The 21,566-nt window shown below is 47.6% G+C and overlaps 1 protein-coding gene across 2 annotated transcripts in view; it reads left to right on the plus strand.

Moving 5' to 3' along the window:
* GTPBP8 (GTP binding protein 8 (putative)) overlaps positions 1 to 21,566 on the plus strand; it is a 285,712-nt gene that overhangs the window by 240,302 nt on the left and 23,844 nt on the right. The window contains exons 6-7 of one of the 2 annotated variants that reach the window (XM_061427290.1): positions 9,708 to 9,799; positions 11,906 to 11,983. In XM_061427290.1, the coding sequence (XP_061283274.1) occupies positions 9,708 to 9,799; positions 11,906 to 11,983 (170 nt within the window). The remainder of the gene's footprint in view (positions 1 to 9,707; positions 9,800 to 11,905; positions 11,984 to 21,566) is intronic. The other variant, XM_061427298.1, reaches the window with a different exon arrangement.

The raw sequence follows: 21,566 nt of genomic DNA on the forward strand, positions 1-21,566 counted from the left end.
GGTTTTACAAAATATGAAAGTACCAAATGTATAGTGAAGAAACTGACCCCTAAATTACCAAAGCATAAGAAAAGAACACAAAATACTAAATAAAGGTATAAATTTATTGTTGTTGTTTAGTCATTCAGTCATGTCCAACTCTTTGCAAGCCTGTGGACTGTAGCATGCCAGGCTTCCCTGTCCTTCCCTGTCTCCCAGAGTTTGCTCACATTTATGTCCATTGAGTCAGTGATGCTATCTAACCATCTCATCCTCTGCCATCCTCTTCTCCTTTTGCCTTTCCCAGCATCAGGGTCTTTTCCAGTGAGTTGACTCTTTGTATCAGGTGGCTAAAATATTAGAGCTTCAGCATCAGTCCTTCCAGTGAATATTCAGGGTTGATTTCCTTTAGGATTGACTAGTCTGATCTCCTTGCTGTCCAAGGGACTCTCAGGAGTCTTCTCTAGCACCACAATTCAAAAGCATCAATTCATTGGTGCTCAGTCTTCTTTATGGTTCAACTCTCACATTCATACATGACTACTGGAAAAACCATAGATTTGACTATATGGACCTTTGTCAGCAAAGTGATGTCTTTGCTTTTTAATACGCTGTCTAGGTTTGTCATAGCTCTTCTTCCAAGGAACAAGCGTCTTTAAGTTTCATGGCTGCAGTCACTGTCTGTAGTGATTTTGGAGCCCAAGAAAATAAAATCTATCATGGCTTCCAATTTTTCCTATTCTATTTGCCATGAAGTGATGGCACTGGATGCCATGATCTTTGTTTTTTGAATGTTGAATTTTAAGCCAGCTTTTTCATTCTCTTCTTTTACCCTCATCAAGAGGCTCTTTAGTTCCTCTTCACTTTCTGCCATTAGAATGGTATCATCTGCATATCTGAGGTTATTTGATATTTCTCCTGGAAATCTTGGTTCCAGCTTGTGGTTCATCCAGCCTGGCATTTCGCATGATGTACTTGGCATAGAAGTTAAATAAACAGGGTGACAATATACAACCTTATTGTACTCCTTCCCCAATTTTGAACCAGTCAGTTGTTCCGTGTAAGGTTCTAACTGTTGCTTCTTGACCTGCATACAGGCTTCTCAGGAGACAGGTAAGGTGGTCTGGTATTCCCATCTCTTTAAGAATTTTCCACAGCTTGCTGTGATTCACGAAGTCAAAGGCTTTAGCATAGTCAATGAAGCAGAAGTAGATGTTTTTCTGGAATTCCTTTGCTTTCTCTATGATCCAATAAATGTTGACAATTTAATCTCTGGTTCCTCTGCCTTTTCTAAACCCAGCTTGTACATCTGGAAGTTCTTGGTTCACGTACTGCTGAAGCCTAACTTGAAGGATTTTGAGCATTACCTTGCTAACATGCAAAATGTGTCTACTTGTTTGGTAATTTGAACATTCTTGGGGATTGGAATAAAAACACGTTTTCCAGTCCTGTGACCACTGCTGAGTTTTCCAAATTTGCTGGCATATTGAGTGCAACACTTTAACTGCATCATATTTTAGGATTTTAAATAGCTCAGCTGGAATTACATCACCTCCACTAGCTTTTTGTTCATAGTAATGCTTCCTAAGGCCCACTTGACTTCACACTCCAGGATGTCTGCCTCTAGGTGAGTGACCACACCATTGTGGTTATCATGTCATTAAGACTTTTTTTTGTATCGTTCTTCTGTGTATTCTTGCCACCTCTTCTTAATTGCTTCTGCTTCTCTTACATCCTTACTGTTTCTGTCCTTTATTGTGACCATCCTTGCATGAAATATTCCCTTATACTGTGTATCCATTTATACTGCCCTTTTAAACATCTTCCAGTTATAATCAGTTAGAATCATGTACTCAGCGAAATTGAAGTATGGATTTGTATGATGAAAGACAAAAACAAGAGAATAATGAGTAGAAAAAACACCCTGTTACAGTATTACCTGTGGGTAGTGGAATTAAGGTACTTTTCCCTTCTTTGTGCTGTTCTGTATTTTCTAAATTTTCTTCAGTGAACACATTTTATAATCAGGAAAGCAGATTTATATTAAAACAGAGGATAAATGATCAAATCCTTCTCTTTGCCTACATGTTAGTAATTTTCTCAGCACAATCCTTCCCAGATATCCTTCACCACCTAGGCGCTCTTTCCGTTCATGATACAAATGGAGAGCCTGCAATACACTAAGGAGGGAGCATCCTCTCTTAATGTCACTCACTGTGATTCCTTCCAGCTCACTCTGCACACTTAGTGATATGGTGACTTATATAGTGATCTTAAATGGTGACCTACAGCCTCTGCCTGCCCACCCCCAAAATGATGATCACTTCCTCACTTAATTCTTCCTCCTTGATTAAGGCCCAGGAATCCCCCAAGGAGTAAAATGCCAGAGGGAAATCACCACGAACAAAATCAAGAGTAGCAGAGAGCACCTGATCGCAAGCCCACACTCTGTCTTGAGATGGTTGGGGGTAGGGGGTGGGAAGGGGGTTAGAGTGGAGTAGGGAGGGCAGGGATAAGGAAACTGATAGAGCGGGGAGGGGAGAATTAGGCAAGGAACTTGCTCCAGGCAAAGGGAGAGAGAGAGTTTCTTACGGGAATAATAATAATAAACACAATTATGTTAATACAAAGAGCCATAAAAATAATAAACACATGTGAGGTGCCAACAGTGTGCTTAGTGCCCCTGCAGAATTAAGCCTACTCAGTTAGGGTGTGATCTGCATTCTGTCTGAACTCTATGGGAAAGAGGAGCAGCTGCATGAGCTGTCTGGGATGGAGAGAAGTACAGGCGATGGGTCTTTCTCTTGGTTAAATAATTTTGGTAAGGACTTCAAGCTTCTTTATTTTCTGTTGTGCTCTGAGTGGTTGACTCAGAGTTCAGGGGATACCCAAAGGCCAGAATGGAGAGAATCAAGAGTCCTAGGAGAAAGTCTTCAGAAGAAGACAATGGGAAGGGGTAAGAGACATTTTGAATAGTATATGAAGAAATATGGAAGAATCAGTGTAAGAGTTCCATGCATTGGTATCTCACTTGTCAGTAGGAGTTGTACTTGGAGTCATCTTTGAAAAGCAGACAACTCAGTACTCTGCTTGAGGCTCTGGGGAGACAGAGTGCTTTCACTGCAGTGGAAGGCTGGCTGGCCCATTTCCTTGGAGAATGGCCCAGGATGGCCCCCAAGCCTTGTAATCCTGAACCCTAGAAGAGGATAATGCAGAAGGCAATGGCACCCCACTCCGGTACTCTTGCCTGGAAAATCCCATGGACGGAGGAGCCTGGTAGGCTGCAGTCCATGGGGTCGCTAAGAGTCGGGCACGACTGAGCGACTTCGCTTTCACTTTTCACTTTCATGCCTTGGAGAAGGAAATGACAACCCACTCCAGTGTTCTTGCTTGGAGAATCCCAGGGACGGGGGAGCCTAGTGGGCTACCATCTATGGGGTCGCACAGAATCGGACACGACTAAAGCGACTTAACAGCAGCAGCAGCAGCAGAAGAGGATAAGGTAGAAGCTAGTATGGTTATTGAGTGGAGACAAAAATATGTCTTGGAGAATGTTAGGGGGAGAATGGTGATTAGGTGGGGAGGGTGGGGAACTGGAGAAGAAAGGAGAGGGAAGAATACAGGTACATAGTTCAAAGAAGGAGTTCATAGTCTTTTTCACCTTGTTGAAAATGGATCATCCCCCTTATCCACTTTCCCCTGGGGACAGACCCAAGAATCCAGGCACATGGGGCTGAACATACCAGATACATCAATAAAGAAACTGGCTCATGCCTGAATTTTCCAAAAGCATGAGAAAAAAAGATAGTACAATGTATTGATTAAAAGATATTTATGTTACCCTTTTAAACCCTTTTTGATTCAGGTTCAATTAAAATCATATATTCAATGTAAAGTGAATTTTTGCAGATGAGAAACTAAAGAGGACAAACCCAAAGTCAGAAAGGTCGGGTGACTGTCTCAGAGTCACACGGTGACCCCTGCCTGGGGGGGGGGGTGGGGGGCAGTGCTCCTGCCACACAGGCTGCAGCACTTTCATTTGCCCCACTCGAGGCCTGCCTGACCAACTTTCAGAACAGCTTTCTTCCCACCTTGGCACAAACTCCAGGTTCACTTTGAACAAATGTCTGCCTTAACCCCTCTGGGTTTCGGTTTCCTCTAACTGCAGTGTAAGGGTATGAACTGGATGACCCTTCACGATCTCTGTTCCATCCCTTACAGATTAAGAAGACCCCATTTGCCCCAACTCAAAGCATATTTTACTCCTCAATACCCTGCAAAAGTCGTTTTTAAAATGTGGCCCAGGACCCACAGCATCAGCATCACCTGAGAACTTAATAGAAGTGCAAATTCTTGGGCCCACCCCAGACCCTGCCACCTCAGAAATACTGCAGGGCTCAGCAAGGTTTCAATAAGCCTACAGGGGGTTCTGATGTAGCTCAAGTTTGAGAGCTGATACTCTGAGTGTTATCTGCCCAACACTAAAGGGAGGGCTTAACACACGCACACAAGGAGGTAACCAACTCCTCTGCAGCCGCTCCCCCTCCCTGACCTCAGCTCTCTCATCCTTTTCCTCAAGCTTCCACCCTGGGATGATGAATGGAGGTCGGGGCAGGGCGCTGTAAACCGAGGACGCGGCAAACTCTCTCTCCCCCGACCCACCGGGTAGGTCAAGGGAGGTAGCACTGGGGCTTCGGTTTCCTTATAATTTTCTTGACAGCTGCTGCCCCATTTGGGGGTAGAGGGTAGGGGAGCATTTAATAACAAAGTCTACTTTTAATGATTTATGCAATCGTTTGTTTGCAGAATGAAGGAGACCATTAAGAAGGGCGGGGATGGGTATCATAAAAAGACCTGGGGAGAAGAGACAGGCGAGGGGAGAGGATAGTGTAGGCGAGCTAGGGTCTGAGGTGAAGCTAAAGAGAAAGTGGGGGTTCAGGGGAGCCGTGGGTGTGGGAGAAAGAAGACTTTGCTTTTGGCATGGGAAAGAAAGAGAAGTTGGGGGAAAGCACGGGATTCAGGCGCAACAGAAAGAAAATGAGTATTAGGAGAAAAAGTGAGTTTGGGGAGACTTTTTTTCTTCCAGCTTCCTTTCCAAGACTTTCTTGGCTCCACTTTGCTCCTCCCCTCCTCCCCGCCTCCTCTGCTCCCCCTCCCCCGCGCGCGGTAATGGGAGGCTCCTAGGCAGGAGAAGCAAAAGAAGGAATTGTTTGCGAGTTCAGTCATCCAAAAAAGCTTCTTCCATATGGAGGGACGGGGTGCGCAGGGCGCGGCGTTCCCTGCCTTGTCCTCCTGCTGCCACCGCCGCGGCCGCAGCTCCCTGCCGCGGGGACCCTGAGCCCCGGCCCGCCCGTGTCAGCTGCCGCGAGCGTACACTCACACACGCGCGCACACACTCACACTCACGCCCGCCGCAGCCACACGCGCCCGCACGCGCGCCCCCCCCCCCTCCGGCCGGCAACTTCTCCGTCCGAGGCTCCTTTGTTGCTCCCACTGCGGCCGTCCTCCTGTTTTGTGTGTCCCTGGGTGTCACTGAGCGGGTTGTGTGTCCTTGCGGCCCCGGGCTGTGTGGCTCTCTCCGCGCCCACGGCGCTGGCCCCCGGGCCCCGGCTCGCCCTTCCTAGGAGCCGGCTGCACCAGAGGTGAGTCACGTCGCTGAAGTTTGTTTTCTTTTCATAAAAAGTTGTGTTTGTTGGTTTGGGGAGGGGAGGGGGCGGGTTGGCGGCCGCAGGCCGAGCGATGCCGAGGAAGCGCCGGCGGGTGGCTGATGGGGACGCGCCGGCGGCGGGAGCGGTCCGAGCGCTCTGCCCGCGGGCTCCGGCGGGGGGCTGCGGCCCAGGCTGGCTGCGGGGTGCCGGGCTGCCGTCTCCGGGCCCGGGAGCGCTGCGTCTCGTTCCCTGTGGGCACGGTCTGGCTGATCATTCCCGGAAGCTTCCCTTGTGGGAGAAGGGCCGGGACAGCCTCCCAAACTTCCCCCGAAGGTTGACACCAGTTCCAGGCTCAGAGCGCAGCAGGGCCGTGGGGAGAAGCCCACATGAAGCCTGCAAATACACAAAACTATCGCACGCCCCTTTGGCCTCTTAGTGGGGTCGGAGTTTACCGTCTTGGCGTTTAAAAAAAAATTTTTTTTTTTTTAGATAGACTGAACGGACTGGGAGTAAAACAGCGCCAGGAAAACATACCCCGCTGGAAAGGTGGAAGGGGTGAGGCTGAAGTGGGGGTGTTCAGAGGTGTCTGTGGGCTTGGAGCAGCGTGCGGTCAAATGTGTGTGTGTGTGTATGTGTGTTTTCTAGTACAACGTCCTCCTGGGGTTGTGCTCTTGCGGGGGTTTGTTTGTGTAACTGTGAGAGGTGGGGAAATGATCCCTTGGAACAAGTGGGAAGGGGCTGTGGGGAAGGGCAGGAAACCCAAGAAGAATTTTCTCCTGGATTTTTGAAGGCTCTGCTTAACTTTCAGGATGCCAGTGTTCGTTTGCTCTTCCAGATGGTAGGAGAATTGGGGGTTGGGGGGTGGGGAGAGAACTGGAGGAGATTAAGGAGCCCTGGGGATTTGTTTGCTTGGTTTTGTTTTGGGGATGGGGTTACAGTGGCAGGGTTGCTTGGAAGGTTGTGTGCCTCCAGAGATGTGGCAGTAGAGCTAAGAATACCCAAACCACACACCAGCAATCCTAAACAGGCACTTTCTGGGTGTGGTGGGGTATTCTGCCGCTCCCCCATCCCTTCTCAGCAAGCTCAGATGGGTTCCAATAAGTTTTTGACCCGGAGTTACCTCTTTGAATGAACTGAGTGAAAAGTATGTTTTGGTTTCAGGCCCTTGTGCCACCTCCAGGTGCCCTGTACCCACCTCACATTCATCACCTAGATCTTTGTTACCCAGAACTTGGTGAACATTGGCCGGTGAATGAATGAAATTTTCAAAATTCTTGAATGCACACACATTTCTGATTTATTCCACAATTGGGCCTGCAGGCAGCCCAGCCCTGTCATGGTTTGTCATCCCTTTGGATATAGCCAATAAATCAGTCTTCATTTTCTCAAGGGCAGCATGAAACAGTCTCCTTGGACTAAGGTGGGGGCTCAGGCTCCCAAACATCTGTGTGACCTGTTTTCTGAACTCAAAGTGAATCTGAGGCAAGAGTTTGACCATTTTGAGGTGTGTAACAGGTTTCCCAGGAACGTTTCTGAGGTCTTATAATTGGTACTTTTTAATGGTTTCATAATTGAAACCCAGAAGGTTTCCATGGTAATCCTGAAGCACCTTGGGGTCCCTGGGACGGAGATGGGGGGAGGTGGGGGAACAGCACTGGAGTTACGGTTTTCCTGCGGCATGAGTGTTTGAGTGAGTGTATGGAAAATGAAAGAAGTAGGAGTTGCTGCTTTGCTGACATTTCCTGCCCACACTTATTGCTCAGAGCTTGGCTCTTTAAAAAGCTGGAAGCCGTCTTCACCTATAAAAGCTGAGGGTTGAGACACTGTCTTGTTCATCCTCCGTTAAGAGATCTCAGAAGAGTAACATTACAAGACACATTTTCTCAGGAGAAATCGCCCAAGCCACAGCGTTGGCTTTACTGGGGAGAGGAAGTTGATAGAAGCCAGGATAGTTGGTTCCTTGACCACAGCTGGGATGGGAAAGGGGGGAACAGAGAGCACCCTGCTTAGCTGTTGATTGGTTGGTCAACTTGTGTTAAGAGGGTAATTTATATTCTTTACCCTCCTCCAAATGGGTCCAGAAATTTTCCTTTCTTTGAAATGCTCTTTCAAATGTTTGGGCTTCTAGTTCTCTTCAGCAGCTTACCTGTGGTTTCCATACCCTAAGAAGGAGTAAGAGATTTTACTCGTGGAATAATTCAGTGGACTTTGCCAGGGATCCCCAGGGTATAAGCTGGGATGGTGAGACGTGAACCTGGTGGTCATAGTCTTCCATGGGACCCTGGGGATCTGAGTTCAGCTTTTGACAAAGTCCCCAGGATGGTTAAGAAATAAGAGTTTTTTCTTCCGTATCTTTTAACCAAGTGGGAAGAAGCTGAAGAGGATCCAAGTGTACCAGATAATTGCTTCCAGTATTTTCTGACCTCTGAGTAAGAAAGTATTAACCTGGCACCAGGAGATATTGTACATTGGGAGTTTGCTTTCTTTCCTCCAAATTCCAAGCCTCCTTGCTATCTAGGAAAATAAGGTGGGCGTAGGAATGGGAATTGGGGAGGGAGAGAAATGCAAGTGATTCATTACAGTTTTTAAAAAGTATTTACTTTAACATATGGAACTTCTTGTCATCTCCATGCTTTGATTCAGCAAGCCATTTAGCAGGCGTTTCTAGTATATCAGACCCCACCCAGACTGGGAGCTTGTTTGTCCCTGAATAGGCTTTCTTAGTCAAAGGATGGTTCTCCAAAATACTACCCCCCCCCATTTTTATTTATTGTACAAGCATCTACTAATAATAAAATGTGTTTTAAAATTACTCACATGCCTGTACTATAACACAACTGTTTCTGTTCATCCATGTGCATACAGACTTTTCACATAGCTGCAATAAAAGTGTAGACTCTGTAGTCAGACAGGCCTGAAGTGTCTCTATACTTTTGACCAAAGGCTCGTAGAGAACAGGTATGTCCCCTTTGCTATTGCTGGGAACAAGCTAAATGCTGAAAGTGCTCCCACATGGAGCCTTTACATGTAATATTTTCATTTATGAGGCTGAATCAAATGTTTGGGGCTGGAGGGTGCGATGGAAGATGGTGTTTGTTTTTAATCTAGAAATCCATGTTTACAAAAAGCCTTCATAAATTGGGCTCTAGCCTCCTTGGAGCCCTCAGGGTTGGAAATGGGTAGAGAAGGGGAGGTGGAATCAGGAAGTAAGGCTTAAAGGATCCATCTCAAGTGGTACTGCCCTGAGGATTAGGAAACTTGGATGGGAGCCCTGGCTGTGCTGTGGACTCTATTCACGCTGACTCCATCCACCGAACCGATCGATTCCTGTGTCTCCATCACTACTGTCAGCTCCTCCCTAAGCTTGCCCGTCTCTCCTGCCCTTCCCTTTATCCTTCCATCCCACCGTCTTTTCCTTTCCTGCTACCACCATGCTTCTGCATGCCCTGGACAGTTGTGCTGACATATGGCTGGACTCCCCACTGTCTACCCAATGCCCCTGCATGCCCACCCCCTGCCACCACCCGCCACCACCCATCCTTCATCAGTCCCATAAACAAATCATCACTCTAAGTTTACAATCTAAATTTCTTAGCCCTGTCACATGTGGCTGTGTCTCATGATGATTACCTTGATAGAACCCTTCTACTCCAGCCTGACCCATCTGTGAGATGACCCTTGATTTTGCTGTGTGTGGGGGTCATTCCTCACCTGCTGCCCTTCCACCCCCAACCCCTTCCCCGTTAGCCCACCTTACTTTGTATGAGGGCTGCTCATAGTGTGTTCTTAACAGATATTTGGTAAATATTGGTGAAAACGGTAATGGTTTTGTAAGATCAACAACTGCTTTCAATGTAATCCTTGTTCTTCATCCATTGTTTATTCCATTTCTAGCAAAGGGCCAGGTACCTGGAGATGTAAGGAAGCCTATGATTTAGAAAAAACTGCCTTTTCTCCGTGTTCTTATTTGTAAAATGGATTAATAAGGAATTAGTCTGGTTTATAGCAATGCACCTTATAAAAAGCAAATACTTTCAAAGTGTTTGTTTATTTTGTTTGAGACACTTTCTTTTTCCTCAGGCGCAGAACAAACTTCCTGGAACCCATGACCCATGAAGGCTTGTCAACATTCACACTGTCCGAGGCTATCAGCGATGAAATAGAAGAAGCAGGTGAGCTTTTCTGCCCACAGTCTAATATGTCTGGCTGCTTGGGTCAGTCATGTTTTCATAGTTTGTGTTGCCACGTGAGGATAGACTGTTTCTCATCTTTCAGTATTGGAAGGGTCCAGTTTTCAGTGGAATCTTGACAAAACAGGTTGGTTCAGCTCAGATACTCTTGTAGTCAGAGCTTCTTTTCCCTCGGGTGACCAAGTGGACTCTCCTTTCCTGAGCCAAATTCTGTTCAACCTGTTGGATGTAAACCATTTACTATGGATTTGGAGTCACACTGCTGTGGAAAAGTCCTGCTTGGGTGTGGATGAGGAAAGCCCTGTGTTCATGCATCTACCAATGGTATTACAGCAAATGCCTTCTGGTCTGGTGTACCGGGCAGTGTTTATCTCACAAAACCTAGAGGGATTCCATGTTGTTCCATCTTCCATCTTTATTCCATCTTCTAAAATTAAGTTAGGAAATAGTTTGTCTTTTCCTAATGGAGAATTTGGCCTTACCTTCAAAGAAGGTCTTTGATGTTTGGGACAGAGTTATTGGGCAGTAAGAGTTTTGAAATCACAGGAGAAAGATGAGAGCCAGTGATTCACAATCAACTTACCTTGCTTGCCAGAGAAAATGTTGAGAAAAGTCTCAACTACTTCTCCTGGTTAATAACAGGAAAGTACATAATATGGGTTGAATTTTTTAAAAAAATCATCTAAAAGGAGCTGAGCAGCAGAAAATACGGCAAAGAAATGCTTATGCGCCTCCAAACTGAGTTTGGACACAGCAGTGGACAAGATGAGGGTGATGACTCGTGTGTCGGTTGTAGCCTTCATCCTTTCAACACGTTTTTTATTGAATGCCCGGACTAATACCAGAGCCCGCACCTTCCAGAATTCCATGACTGCAGGGAAGGGACATGCAGGCACAGCAATGCAGACTCCAGTGTGAAAGTTCTTGGGCTGGATCGTGAAGCAAGGCTTCTCGAGTGGGGAGAGCTAGTATCTCAGGCTGTCCTAGAAGTCAAGGTGGGGCTGGCAGGACTGAAACATCCTTCCTGCAAATGTACTTTTCCTCAGAGGATAATAGGCTGAAGAATTCTTTTTTTTTTTTTTGAAGAATTCTCAAGACAGGATATTTCAAGTTCGGAGTTTTTTTTTTTTTTTTTAATTTTAGTAAAGTTAAAAACTGGAATCTCTGCATTGAATACAGAATCTCAGAAATGTGAGTCTTTGACCATGTTCTAAAAGCAGTGACTGATAGCTTTCAGGGGGCAAAGGAGAAACACATGATTGTCTTTTCTTTCTCATCCCATCAGATTTTAGCTGTGAATGTGCAGATTTTAGCAGAAACATGTGCCTGAATTCATCTTTTCACTTTTCAGTTTTGTTTGCCCTTTGTTATACTGTCTAGGGTAGCTTTGCTTAGTTCCAAAGTCATTCCCAGAGTAGGAAGTGAGGAGATGTTTATTTTAGGGACACAGATAAGTTCCTGGGCTCTCCATTTGCCCAGGACCCTCCTTGACTGCTAAGAGGTAGCTTAGACAGGATGGGAGCTCCAGGTAAGAGGAGGAGGGTGTGTGGAACCAGCCGACCTTGGAGGTTCCCTTGCCCAGGCCTGGCTGAAATTGGACTCTTAAAGGGACAACTACCTCACTTTTCCTGGCCTGCCAATATTTTTCCAGAATAGTCCCAGCCAAGTGGGTTTACTAGCCTGAACTTACCTAACATTACAATCCCAGCAGGTTTATTAGGTGTGGGTCACAGTTAATTGGAGAGGAAAATTTGGGGGTTCTGAGTTTATTACTTTTCTGTGAAAGCAGAAGTTGCTCTTAATTACTTCACAAAGCATCTCCCCCACTTTTCAGTCTGATGACTATCATCCCACAGAAGTGTGACGGGAGCGTGTACTGTTTTACACACCTGTGCTCACGTGAGGAGGATTTCGTCATGTAGTCAGTCAACACAGTACCTGCTTTTGCAAGTGAGACCATTGAGTGATGGAAATTCATGACTGTTTACTTCTGTCATTATGAATAGATGTTTTGTAGTGAACAAGTTACATAAAAATCCGCTGTGTTACAGCCAAGAGGTAGAGTCTAATGGCTCTTCCATTGCACAGGCCTGCCAAGCAGTCACCTGCAGCTCTTCCTGGACGGCGTTGGTGGTCTCATCGTCGTGACGACCGCATCAGCGCCAGGTGAAAGCCCCACAGTCAGGTGCCTTGTGTTCTGTAGGCTTCTGTTCCAGAGGCGCGGGCTGGGTAATCAGGCCCGGCTTTCGCCTGCCTGGACGGTGGCAGCTTGCCAGCATGTTTCACTGGGTGGTCTTCAACAATGGAAGAGAGTAGGGGTGGGGAGCTCAGCTCTCCTACCCAACGGGGAACAAGAAGGTTGGCAGCCAATTCCCTGTCACTGAGACACCACAGAGGTCTTGAGTGTGGGTGAAAAGAACGGAACAGGTTGCTGAAGGCAGTATTGTGATGGAGTTCATCTTTGTTCCCCTGATTTTACAAACAAAGCGTTGCGTACTTGTGGAGATGCTCCCTTAAGAGGGCGAGCATACGTGAGCAGCAGGCGCCCTTCCTTCAGGGCAAGAGGGAAGAAACATTCCCCATTCGGGGAATCATCTATGGACCCCAAGGGCAGGCTGAGACTGGCAGATCCCAGAGCCAAAGAGGCAGCCTTGCCTGCCTCCATCCTCCTTCTGGTGATGTGGAGAACAAGACCTGCCATTTAGTGAGACCTGCTGCGCACCAGGGTGCTGTGCTGAGTCCTGTGAGCACTGTCCCGCAACCCCCAGCAGTCCTGTGAAGATGGGCAGCATGATCCTACTCGGCAGATAAGGGAGCTGAAGCCTAAATGACTGTAGAGACCTGTTGCGGTCTCACAGCTGGTAACTGGCAGAGCCAAGATTGCACGGCCGGGCTGCTAACTCCAAAACTCAGGCTTTGAGAAGAAAAAAAAAAAAAGTATCCAGACAATCACTCTCTCTAAGCAGAGCTCTCTTAGCTTGGGAAAACTGTTTCTTTTGTAGCTAACAAAGTGCAAGGGGCAGGTGGCGGCCTTTGTGAGACTTGCCTTAAGAGACAGGAATTGAAAACCGGGGCCACAAATGGAAGGTCCCAACTGGCTTCGCAGCAGTCAAGGCATGAGGGGAGCCGGGTCCTGAGACCCAGCTGATGTCCAGCTCCTCAGGCAGTGCTGAAAGCTGCTACTCTCTTGGGTCTCTTCTTGGAATGTGTCTCCCGGCTTTTCTCCCTCTGGGACATTATCTGAACTGGCTGTCTGAGTCTCTGCTTCCACTGCAGGTGCCAGCTGAATCCACAGGCTCCTCGGATCTCTGCAAGTCTGATCAAGTAGGCCCTCTGGGCCTCGGTGGGGTGAAGGGGGAAAGGAGTTTTGCCCAGCAGATACTTTTCCTGGTCAGAAGTGGCAGCTTGTGCAGAAAAATACCCTGGGGAAGGAAGTAGCAACTTTAACAGACAGGTAACTGACAGGAGATGGTACCTGCCAGGCAAATACTCACAGAGCAGTCAGCAGAAAGAATTCTACAGGCTGTTACCTGCAGAGTGAAACTGACTCTCCCTACTGGCTTCAGAGAGCTGGGAGATTTGCCTGTGATGAGCCTGCAGTTGCCCTCGGTTCCTTGTTTTTCTGTAACAAATGTGGAAAATCTGAAGCCAGGATGTTCTGGCTTTATGTGTGTGTGTGTGTATGGGGAGGTGCGGGGATGGGGTTCAGGACACCTGGGTTTAAGATATAATTATGTGACCAACTAGTTGGATAACCAAGAGGAAATCGTGGGAACTCTGAGCCTTTATTACCTCATCCTTACAAGGTGCCTTCTCGGGGCTCTATAAGGATGCAGAGAAATGCACAAAGGAACGCTTTTGATGCAGAAGGTTCTACTCGCCTCAAAAGCCTCTGGCATCTATGCTCACCCAAGATGAGTTAAGAGAAAAGACACTTGAGGGCACAGGCAGAGGTCAGAGTCTGGGCCAAGGGCTGTGTCTGCTTCTGTGGCTATGTTTGTTTTGTTTTGTATTCTTTTATTTTTTATTGGAGTATAGTTGATTTAGCATAGTGGACTTCCCTGGTGGCTTAGACGGTAAAGAATCAGCCTGCAATGCAGGAGACCTGAGTTTGATCCCTGGATCAGGAACATCCCCTGGAGAAGGGAATGGCAACCGACTCCAGTATTCTTTCCTGGAGAATTCCATGGACTGGCTGGTGATCATGGAGTCACAAAGCCCCTGGGTTGACAAAGAATTGGAAATGACTGAGCAACTAACACTTTCAACACAATTTTCAAAGTTGATTTGCAGCATTGTATTAGTTAATGGCACCCCACTCCAGTACTCTTGCCTGGAAAATCCCATGGCGGAGGAGCCTGGTAGGCTGCAATCCATGGGGTCACTGAGAGTCGGACACGACTGAGCGACTTCACTTTCACTTTTCACTTTCATCTATTGGAGAAGGAAATGGCAACCCACTCCAGTGTTCTTGCCTAGAGAATCCCTGGGACGGGGGAGCCTGGTGGGCTGCCGTCTATGGGGTCACACAGAGTCGGACACGACTGAAGTGACTTAGCAAAGTGAATTAATTCTTTTCCCATGTTGGCCATTACAAAGTATTGAGTAAGAGTTCCCTGTGCTATATAGTAGGTTCTTATTAAGTATCTTTTATATATATGCTTAGTCGCTCAGTTGCATCCAACTCTTTGCGACCCTGTGGACTGTAGCGCACCATGCTTCTATGTCCATGGGATTCTCCAGGCAAGAATATTGCAGTGGGTAGTCATTCCCTTCTCCAGGGACTCTTTCTGACCCAGAGATAGATCCTGGAACTCCTCTACTGCAGGCAGATTCCTTACCATCTGAGCCACCAGGGAAGCCCGCTTTGTATATAGTGTACACGTATCAATCCCAGTCTCCCAATTTCCCCCTTTCCCCCTTATTCCCTGGTAACCATAAATGTGTTTTCTGTGTCTGTGACTCTACTTCTGTTTTGTAAATAAGTTCATTTGTACCTTTTTTTAAAATAGATTCCACATATGAGTGTATTTGTTTTCTAAGAGTGGGGGCCTGAACTGAAGGCAGTTAGGTCCTGTTGCCAGACAAGCTGCTTTTCCCTCTCTTGTGGGAAAAGACAGTGAAGGTCTCAGGATCTAGCAGGAGTTGAGAGAAGAAAAGATTTCATGTCAAGAAGATCCTGAGAGAGGAAGGAACAGAGGAGTCTGAGGAGTGTCAGGGGGATCCCACCTGAGAGAACAGAGGCTTGGAGTGAATCTTATTAGACAGAGGTGCAGAAGAAAGATGATATTTGCAGGAGGCAGCAGTGTTTCTGGGGCCACTTCCAGGTTGGAGACTGAGTGGCATCCTGTTTAAGGATGAGCTTTGGGACCAGACAGGCTCAGGTTTGTACCTGACTTTGCCAGTTGCTGGGCTAGTCACCTAAACTCTGAAAACCTAGGTTCTTAAAGTGGTTGCAAAAAGGCAGCAAGATACTGCATATACAGCACACAAAATGCACTGTGAACGTTCACAGAAGGTGGCTGTTAATAAGAAAGGAAACAAAAACAGATTGGAAGAAGTGTTCTTGCTGGATGGGGCAGCTGGGAAGATGAGTAGGTAGATGATGTACTGAACCCCATGGGACTCCATAGAACCCCACTGGCTCAAGGCTATATAGTGATGAGGGAATGAGAAGATGGTGAAAGTGAGGAGTCCACAATGGGGCAAGGCCCCAGCCCAGGTGTACCTGTCTATACCAGTCCTCAGGCCTGGTCACTGAGGAAACAGCTTCCACCCAGCCTCTCCTTTGCCTCTTCCCTGATTCAGCACATTGCATTCTACTGGTTAGGCCCCAGACTTGAGCGTCCCCTTTGACTTTGTTCTTTCTCTCATACTCCACTATAAGTTGGCAAATGATCTTGGCTTTGCTTCTCAGATGTATTTAGAATCCTGCAACTTCACACCATCCTTGTCTTCCATCAACATTTGCTTACCTTGTCTGTTGGGATATCTTCCTAAGTGTTCTCCCTGCCCATAGTCTATCCTTCACAGAAAAATCAGTGTCAGCTTGCAAAAGAGGAGCCAGGCGAGGTCACTTCTCTGCTCAGCACTCTCCGTTGTTGTATTCAGAGAAAACTCCACACACCATCATGCCCTCACATACCCTAACCCTAGCCTGTTGCATCTGTGACGTGAGGAGCACAGGATGAATTTGAGAGTAGTTCGGTTCCCCACACGTGGGGGCCTGGTGGGAGTCAGGCCCTCTGCTAGGCACAGAGGAAGCCGGCATGGTCTCTGCAGTGGCAGAGTTGACAGCCTGCAAGTGCAAGGAAGAGCAGTTTTGGATGTCTGCCCATGAGGGGGTAGATCTGACTTCATCTTAGTCATTTCTGACTTGGTTCTAGATTTAGAAATTAAGGAAGAGTAAAAATAGGGACTAGTATCCCAAGAGGTCTCATGCTGACAATAAATGTGCTTGAGAAATTACACTACTGAGATCCCTAGACCCAACATCTACAGCATCTCAGGGAGCTGGGAATGGTCCAGGGCTTCCCCTCCAGATTTTTTTAACTTAGGAAGAAATTAATAGCCTTAAAAAAATAAAAAGCGGTTTAGGTTAATAATAAAAAATTAAGTGAAAATTACAGGGAGTTGCCACATACCCTCAACTCCCGCCAATTGCTCCTATTACTAACATCTTACATTGGTGTAATGCATTTGTTACAATTGATGAGTCAGTGTTGACACATCATTATTAAAGTCCATAGTTTACATTGAGACTCATTTTTTGGTATACAATGTATGGTTTTGACAAATGCATAATGACACATGTCCACCATTATTACGGTGTCAGACAGAATAATAGTTTTTCCTGCCTAAAAATCCCCTGTGCTCCACCTCTTTAGCCTTCCTTCCTTTTCTCTCCCAATTGCTGGTAACCACTGCGCTTTCTACAGTCTTTGTAGCTCATTTCCAGAATGTCATGTAGTTGGCATCACAAGGACATGTAGTCCAGACTGGCTTCTTTCACTTAGCCATCTCCTTCAGTCATTTTTAAGCATGGCCTTCTCTGAACATGCCGCCCCCAACCCCATCCATCTGGGGTACAAGGTGCTGATGAAGGGTGGGCTCACAGCCGGTGCTGAGACCACCTGTGCAGAACCCAGGGGTCTACAGTGCTGCCGCTCTGTCGTTGCCCACGGAACAGCCTGGCGCTGGTGCTACTGGAGTTCAGCCCAGGCTGGGAAGCTGTCAGTTGCTGCCTGTGTTTTGGTTCCACATCTGGAAATATCAGCTGAGCAGACCTTCCGTCCCACTCTTAAGTAGAGAGACAGGAGGAGCCTGCATCAGGCTGTTTGACTTCCTTCTCAGGAGTTTGTTTTACTTGCACTGGAGCTTCGGACGAGCCGCGGGGAAGTGACCCTCCGGGGCAAGCAGGGCAGGCCGCACTCCTTCACACCTCATCGGGCAGCCCCACAGCTCCCTCGGCCTCTGAGGGCGCTGCCCCAGCCCCAGCGTGTCTGCCGAGTCCTGGGGGGGATCCAGCACCGGGGCTGGTTTTTGGTCGTTCAGGAGGAAGAATGATCCAGCACAAACTGAGCGAAAGCATTTTCCCTGCCAAGAGGTGCTTCGTTCTACAGTCACCCTCAAAAGCAAATGAGGATTTCTTGGGAGTGTGGTGGCAGGAACCCCAGTTTTCAGTGTCCTCACCAGTCACTTGATAGCAAGGCTCTCTGAGGATGGGGGTAATGATGGATTTTATAACAGGAGCAGAGAAAGGGGCTCTTCCAACCCTGCTCCGCCTCAGGACCACAGAGGAAAGGGCAGTGCGTATGAATGGGGCCCCTGGGCCATCTGGTTGAACCAGGCTGAAAACTACTAACCAGGCAGGGGTAAATGGAGAGGGAGCCAACCCTGGGGAGCAGGGACTGAAACTCAGACCCCAGCTTTCATTGCTCCCGGTGTGGACAACACACAGAGCCACAGCCAGCTGGTACCTTCTCACTTCAAAGGACACCAGGCAGGTGCCTCAGAATTCAGTACACAGGAAAAAGAAGACATGGCCTCGGAAAGTCAGCTCTCACACTGTAGAAACTCCACGCCCGTGACCTCAATTCTTCCCACCTCCTCCTCTGGCTTGCTCTTTGCTGAGCCCACCCTCCCATCTGCAGCCTGCCATTCAGTGTTATTCCTACTTGTACCCCGTGGAAGTGGAGACTAATAGTACTTGTCCAGGTTTGTTACCAAGAGGGTGAACACTAGTGTAGTGGAGCGTTTCAGTTCAGTTCAGTCGCTCAGTTGTGTCCGACTCTTTGCGACCCCATGAATTGCAGCACGCCAGGCCTCCCTGTCCATCACCAACTCCCGGAGTTCACTCACACTCACGTCCATCGAGTCGGTGATGCCATCCAGCCATCTCATCCTCTGTTGTCCCCTTCTCCTCCTGCCCCTAATCCCTCCCAGCATCAGAATCTTTTCCAATGAGTTTAGTGCTCCTGAAACTCTTCAGAGATGAATTCTCTACAAACTATTCTTGCTTTTGTTGTTAATTTGGGAATCAGGGTGGTGCGCCCTGCCCCCTCTTGTCTTCCTGGGTCTCCCTCCAGCGTCTGGAAGGCTGTAACTGATTATTGACCATTGACACATGGGAGGCTTGGCCCTTGTCTCAGTTTGCCTGTGGAGGCTGAGGACAGGAAACTGGTAAACACGTGAGGGTGAGACCTGCTGCTACTGCTGCTAAGTCGCTTCAGTTGTGTCCGACTCTGTGCGACCCAATAGACGGAAGCCCACCAGGCTCCCCTGTCCCTGGGATTCTCCAGGCAAGAACACTGGAGTGGGTTGCCATTTCCTTCTCCAATGCATGAAAGTGAAAAGGGAAAGTGAAGTCGCTCAGTCGTTTCCGACTCTTCGTGACCCCATGGACTGCAGCCTTCCATGCTCTTCCATCCATGGGATTTTCCAGGCAAGAGTACTGGAGTGGGGTGCCATCGCCTTCTCCAGGGTGAGACCTGTTTCCTACCAAATCCAGCCTTCACTCCTGAGTCACCCCCTCACATGCTGTGCCCCCGGGAGGTACAGCGAGAGCCCTGATGCTGTATCCCAGACCAGCTTCTGTAGGTGCAGCCAGGCAGGGGCCTTATCTGCTAAACCGAAAGATAAATACATGATCTGACAAAGCATTTGGGGGGGGTGCGGGGGGCTTTTTTCCCCCCTGATTTTTTGGTGAAAAAAAAATCTCAAAAGCACTGAGTTTATAAATACCTTGTGATATTTTAAAACACACTCTTTAGCACAAGGAATGGCATTCTGTACTGTGGGGGCTATGCCAGGACCTCCCCATGGTATGGTCCCTGTTAGAGTAGGTTATGCCGGAAGGTGTGGTGTGGGCCTCGCCACGTGAGGCTCCAGTGAATGCTGGTGGAATGAAGTCTCCAGGGTGGTCTGAGTCCTCTATTGCAGTTTCTCTCCAGAAAAAAGCCAGTGGGAACTAGGGCAGGGTCCCAATTTTACTTACCACTGCCATCCTCCCCTCTCTCAACAAAGTCTCCATGGCCGCGGAATAGGGTGGCTCTTGAACTGCTGAGTTCTACAGCTTTCAAAGTCAGGAGGTAAGAGGACAAGCCCGACCCACCATGATAGGCAGACAGAACTCATTTTCCCCACACAAGGAGGCTAATCAAAGTGCTGGCACTGACGCCCATGGTCCAGACGGGGTAACGAGAGTGAGGCTTTGTTTCTTTGAAACTCAGTCAAGATGAGGTGTGAGACCCTTCCCTGGGCGGGGGGTTCTGACCTGTCTCCCACCCTCTGAAACTCATGATGCCCTCTTTATCTGGCCTCCCTTCAGTCACTGAGGTTTTGCACTGAGCTGCTTCTCCAAAGACCCAGCAGTAAACCTTGTTGAGAGCAGCGCTATTTGTGCCTCCAGGCATCTTCCACACGGCCCCAAAGACATGTTCTTAACCATTTAAGAATGGCCTTTCAATTGATCAGCCAACAGATTATTGAGCACCATTCCTGGGGCCCTTAAGATGCTTAAAACCCAGACTCTGAATATTTCCCAAATCCAAGCAAGAGGTCATTGAACTGCATTATCTACCTTCTCTCACTGGAAGAGCTCTTGAGTCAGAAGGGGTGCTAGATGTCACCATTATTGCCATCATGATTATTACTACTTTGGCTTTTGAGATAAGCTGCTGGTTTATAATTCTTTCCCAAGAAAGGGGTGGGACTGCCTCTTTGGCCCAACACTGGGGAGCCTTTGAAGACTGAAGAGGGGTATACTGCCCTCCATTACTAGATCTTGGATGCTCGTGGAAACCTGCCTGACAGTGCTGTTTGGCTTAATTGAGGTGACAAGGGGGACAGCAGGGGAAGGGTGTCCTGGAAGTTGGTGAAGAACTGAGAAGGTTTGGGACAATCTTGATCTAGTCATCCTATAGAAAAAGCAAGTTTTAGTATTATTTAAAAACTCAATACACAAGAGCAGAAAGAAGAGAATCATGAACCCCGTGTACCCATCATCCAGATTCAACAATTTTCAAGACAAACAGAAGAGTTTTTTTTTTTTTTTTTTAATCTTTGTTCTCATTATTCTGCCCTGTGGGCAGATAGGGCAACCACAAGGGTCCCCTTTCCAAAAGCAGTGTGTGATCCAGTCTCCCCATGCCCTCCTAATAAGGGCATGTAAAGGAAAGAACATCAGTCCAGGGCACTCGGGTTTGAGTCTCAGTTGCTCCATGCTGCTCTGAGATGTTTGTGTGTCTCCTTTACCAGATGCTGAGTTCTTAGAGAAAGCTTGGACTTTATCTTTGGATCCACAGAGCTTAATACTGAATGCGCACTCAACACATGTTGACTGATAAGCACTCAATACATGTTGCCTTGTATAAGGAAGGGGTTGTATAAGTCAGGATGGGTTCCATCCGGACATTGTAAGTGATGTGAGTACTTAGTTCACCATTTGGGGAGGAAAGAGGGCAGTTGATGGGGTTTCAGATCAGATCAGTCGATCAGTCCTGTCTGACTCTTTGCGACCCCATGAATCGCAGCACGCCAGGCCTCCCTGTCCATCATCAACTGGAATTCACTCAGACTCACGTCCATCGAGTCAGTGATGCCATCCAGCCATCTCATCCTCTGTCGTCCCCTTCTCCTCTTGCCCCCAATCCCTCCCAGCATCAGAGTCTTTTCCAATGAGTCAACTCTTCGCATGAGGTGGCCAAAGTACTGGAGTTTCAGCTTTAGCATCATTCCTTCCAAAGAAATCCCAGGGCTGATCTCCTTCAGAATGGACTGGTTGGATCTCCTTGCAGTCCAAGGGACTCTCAAGAGTCTTCTCCAACACCACAGTTCAAAAGCATCAATTCTTCGGCGCTCAGCCTTCTTCACAGTCCAACTCTCACATCCATACATGACCACAGGAAAAACCATAGCCTTGACTAGACGAACCTTAGTTGGCAAAGTAATGTCTCTGCTTTTGAATATGCTATCTAGGTTGGTCATAACTTTCCTTCCAAGGAGTAAGCGTCTTTTAATTTCATGGCTGCAGTCACCATCTGCAGCTATTTTGGAGCCCAGAAAAATAAAGTCTGCCACTGTTTCCACTGTTTCCCCATCTATTTCCCATGAAGTGATGGGACTGGATGCCATGATCTTCGTTTTCTGAATGTTGAGCTTTAAGCCAACTTTTTCACTCTCCTCTTTCACTTTCATCAAGAGGCTTTTGAGTTCCTTTTCACTTTCTGCCATAAGGGTGGTGTCATCT

This window comes from Bos javanicus, chromosome 1 (assembly GCF_032452875.1).
Source record: "Bos javanicus breed banteng chromosome 1, ARS-OSU_banteng_1.0, whole genome shotgun sequence".
Classification (NCBI taxonomy): domain Eukaryota; kingdom Metazoa; phylum Chordata; class Mammalia; order Artiodactyla; family Bovidae; genus Bos; species Bos javanicus.